Raw genomic sequence first — 4,021 nt, 5'->3', positions numbered from 1 at the left:
CTCCCCGCCAAAGCACACCCCCACTCTCCCCAGGCGCTCCTCGGGACACTCCGTCAGCCGATACGCCCTCCCTCCGCTCCTCGGGGCTCCTTGATCAGCCGGCACCTCTTCCAGCCGCTCTTTGGGGCTCCCTCCGATAAGCGACATTCTCCCTTCCCCTGCCCGCCTCACCACAGCCTCCCCTCTCGGGACTGCGCCTCCAGGCCGCCTCTCCGGCCCTGTGGCACGCTCACCTCAGCAGCGGCGCCGCCACCGCTCGGCCGCCCCGCAGCATTTCAAATGGCGGGCGGACGGGGCCGCGCTTGGCCGCTTCACACCCACCGGCCGCGCACTGCCCGGCGACGGCCGCGCGACGCAACGCGATTGGCTGAGCCGCGGGACGGGGCGGAGCGCTCCGCGCGTGAAGTGAGGGGGCGGGACCGGGGACGGGACCGGGGACGGGACCGGGCGGGACCAGGGCGGGGCGTTCTTGCTAAGGTGAGGCGATCCGGGCCGGGGGCGCGGCGGCGCAGGAGGAACCAGGCGGGGGCTCGGGGGAAAACAGGAGTTTATGGCGGGGTGGGGGCGGTCGTGGCTGCCCGCGGCTCCCAGCCGCTCATGAGCAGGTAGGACTGGTTGGCGATGTCAGTGCTGGACAGGAGGCCCCCAGCGTGCTCCGGCGGCGGGCCCGCCTCACGCCGCGGGCCGGGCAGCACCTCCAGCAGGCAGGGCAGGACGGTCTCCTCCGGCGGCTGCTTGTTGAAGGCATGGCCTGGGGCGACATGGAGTGGACGCGTTAGGGGCTGCCCTTCGAGCTGCCCCCGGGAGCAGCTGAGTCACCCTGCCCACCCACTCACCTGGCCGTGTTTGCTGCTTTCCTGGAGGAAGCTGCCCAGAGCACGGTGCAGCTCAGGAACGGGTGGCCAGAGTTTCTGCTTCATGTTGCTGGCTACGCAGGAAGGGGCATCGAATTGACCCTCAGACTTGAGGTGCCCTAATGCCCCATGCAAGGTGCCCAGGCTTGGTGCTGGACCCCCCCGCCTGCCCCTGGCACAGCCCTTACCTGTAGAGGGAGGGGAAGGTGCAGCGCAGCCCCAGGAGCGCTGCTGAGAAGAGCAGCGGCACCACCGTAACACTGGGGATGAGCCAGCCTGCATCGGAGGAGGAATGCCGGAACTGTAGCCTTTCCCAGAGCCACCATCTCTGAGCCCCTCGCAGCCCCCTGCCCCGTGCCCCCCTCCCCATTTCCAGCACTGTCCGCCTCTTGCCGTCAGCCGTGTGGCTCCTGCGGCCGCGGCCTCCAGCCCTGCCCCTTACCCGCATCGGCCACGGCATCAACCACAACGGGTTTGGGCCCGGCGCTCCAGCTGCCCCGGTACCACGGCCCGCTGGGCTGGGCCCGCACCTGCGCGGGGTAGCGGGAGCCTGGCCGCAGCTCCAGGACCTCGTTCCTCGCTGCTCGCGGAACCTGCAGGACCTGCGGGGCAGAGCCGAGCTGGAGGCAGGGCTGCTGTGGGCTGGCACCAAGGGGCGGGTCCCGCTTGGCCCGACCCCGCGCCTGCCGTGTGTCAGCAGCGAAGGGGGGCAGCGCTGCTCGGGGTACCCTGGGCAGGCCTTGCCTTCCAGTCATGGCTGTTCTCCATGGCATAGCGGACCTGGTAGTCCAGCTGCTCTGCAGGCAGCTCCAGGGGCGGCAGCCACTGCAGGCTCAGCCGGCCCTGCGACGCTGTTGCCTGCACAAGCTGTGGGGCATCTGTGAGCACTGCTGGTGTTGGGGATAGGCATTTGTCGCTCCTGTGAAACGGGACAGGGGACACTGTGTCCCCTGTGAGCCAAGCAGGGGCTGCGGTGGCACTGGGACTCACCAGCCTGGTGCAGCCAAAAGGGCTCCTTGAAGTAGCTGAGTGTGGGCAGCATGTGGGTCCTGGTGACATTCACCAGGACAGAGATGGCACTGCCAGCCTTGGGCTGGAAGGTGCAGGCATAGGTGCCCTGTGCCCCCCTGCTTACCTCCTCGCACTGTTGCCATGCATCTTCCCTGTGGGAGGAGTGGGGAGCCAGAGTGTCTCACCAAAGCATACCCACAGCCAGCAGTCCTCCTGCTCTTCCCCAGGAAAGCTACTGCTGCTTGTAGTTGGAGGTGCAATGTGGTGAGGGGGTATGAGATTGGTGGTGGAAGGGCAGGACAGAGCAGGGCATGGGCAAGGGGCCCAGTGTGGGATATTGGGACGCAGCAGGACCAGTGGTCTCTGGGATGTGCCTGCATGGGTGCCACCTGCCTGCCATGCCCCTTACCTTGTGCCAGCCCCGCTCGGAGGTGGCCGGTAGAGGAGCTGGTGGGAGCTGTGGGGCTCTGCAGGGTCCCAGCCCCGCTCGCAGCGCACGTGCCGCAGGTCAGGGGTTCTGCAGCACAGCCCGATGTCTCCTGGGCAGGGAGAGCCAGGACAGGGAGGGGGCTGCTTCCCCTTGGCCCCCCAAAACTTGGGAGTCACACCTTGCTACAACAGGACCCCCAGCCCTGCAGCCCCAGGCGTGGGTGCCTCCCTGCTGCTGCTGCCAGCACCCTGCAGAGGGGATGGCTGCTCACCGGAGGAGTGGGGGGTCTCTGCAGCCAGAGCCTGCGACCAGGGCCCCCAGACGCCGTCCATGGAGGTACCGTCGGGCTTGCTGCACAGCTGGTACAGATGTGGTACCTCACCCCTGGCTCCAGGCCCCGGAGCACCACCCAAGTGTTGGCCTGGACCAGCCTCTGCAGGAGAGGGGCCAAGCTGAGGAGCAACTGCAGGCTCCAAACGCCCCTGCCCATCCCTGACACCTCTATGTACCTGTCCCAGTGCTGCTCATTTCAGAGGGTGCTGCCTTGGTGGAGAGAAAAATCAATCTTCTGCCTTTCAGGGAGCTGAACGAGAAGGGACTCTTCACCATCCAACACCTGGCTGGGTCCCATTCAGAGGTCCTGCTTTGAAGCCTCCGTGAGGTTTGCTTGGCAGTTACCAGCGAGGTGAGAACGTTGTTCTGAATTGTCCCCCATACTTCATACACGGTGTGTAGAGTAGGTATGTGCTTGTTCATCTCTATGTGTGCTCAGGGTCTGCCTTCATTTCTGGTTTTAGACCTGAGATTTCTAATTTCTGTCAGCTGTCTGTAGGATCTGTGGGCACATGCAGCTGTATTTACTGGCAGGTCGGGTATCTGACACTCATCTTTGAGTGCAAAGGCAGAAATTGAGACACTGATGATGTTATTTCCCAGAGTCCCAGTTTCTGCCCAAGCTGTAATTCAACAATGCAAATTATTCTGTAGAACTGAGCCTGTGTTTTCTGTTTCCTGGCTGAGTGCTTCAACTGCTGGTGTTGCTTTTTGGAACAGGAGCACCTGACTCTTTTATCTTTATGACGTGTGCCTTGATGATTTGAAAGCAGCCCTTGCTTTAATTTTCTAGTAAAAGGGCCTAAAATGAAAGCTGTGGACATTTTAGAAGTGTTAAGTAGAACACTGAATGAAATTTTTAGTTTAGGCCCACAGTGAGCAGGTCTGAGGCCAGAAATTGGTGCCAGAGTAAGTGCCTTTCTGTGCTTGTGCTCTCCAGCTGTTCCTGTCCTTGTATGTTCCCCTGGACACAGTGGGAAGTGTTGTCATTTCCTGGGACTTCTCCTGAAGGCAACTGGTTTTCTTTTCAAGGTGATTCTTATGTTTCCCCTCATGGCTTCCCCAGGTGACCAACCTCCGTTCCAAGGTGTCCTGCTCTGCCATTGTCACTCTGGGAGAGCTCTCTGTGACCTTGAAGAAGGACATGGACTCTGAGGTGGATGAGGTTGCTCGGGTCCTTCTCCAGATGGTGTCCAGCTCCCCAGAATTTGTTCAGAAAGCAGCCAGTCAGACCCTGGGGATCCTGGTGGAGAATGTGACTCCTGCACGAGCAATGACTGCTCTCATGGACATGGGAGTCAAGTAGGTTCTTCTTCTTTTAGTGATATTCTTCACCTTTGTGTGTGTGGGAGGGAGAAGGGATGAGACAGAGAATGGGAATGGTTGGAGGGAA

General features: G+C 62.0%; 1 protein-coding gene across 1 annotated transcript; it reads right to left on the bottom strand.

Annotated features, from left to right (window-relative positions):
• Positions 1-548: 548 nt before the first annotated feature.
• LOC131562153 (thrombopoietin receptor-like) lies at positions 549-3,051 on the bottom strand. The gene is given in 10 exon segments (XM_058811721.1): positions 549-751; positions 833-924; positions 1,043-1,130; positions 1,297-1,456; positions 1,599-1,741; positions 1,845-2,017; positions 2,275-2,404; positions 2,567-2,660; positions 2,663-2,728; positions 2,974-3,051. Coding segments are annotated over 10 exon segments (1,227 nt in total).
• Positions 3,052-4,021: the final 970 nt, after the last annotated feature.

Source organism: Ammospiza caudacuta, chromosome 10 (genome assembly GCF_027887145.1).
Source record: "Ammospiza caudacuta isolate bAmmCau1 chromosome 10, bAmmCau1.pri, whole genome shotgun sequence".
NCBI lineage: Eukaryota > Metazoa > Chordata > Aves > Passeriformes > Passerellidae > Ammospiza > Ammospiza caudacuta.
Note: the sequence above shows the minus strand (reverse complement) of the source record. Positions and strands in the feature narration are given on the sequence as shown.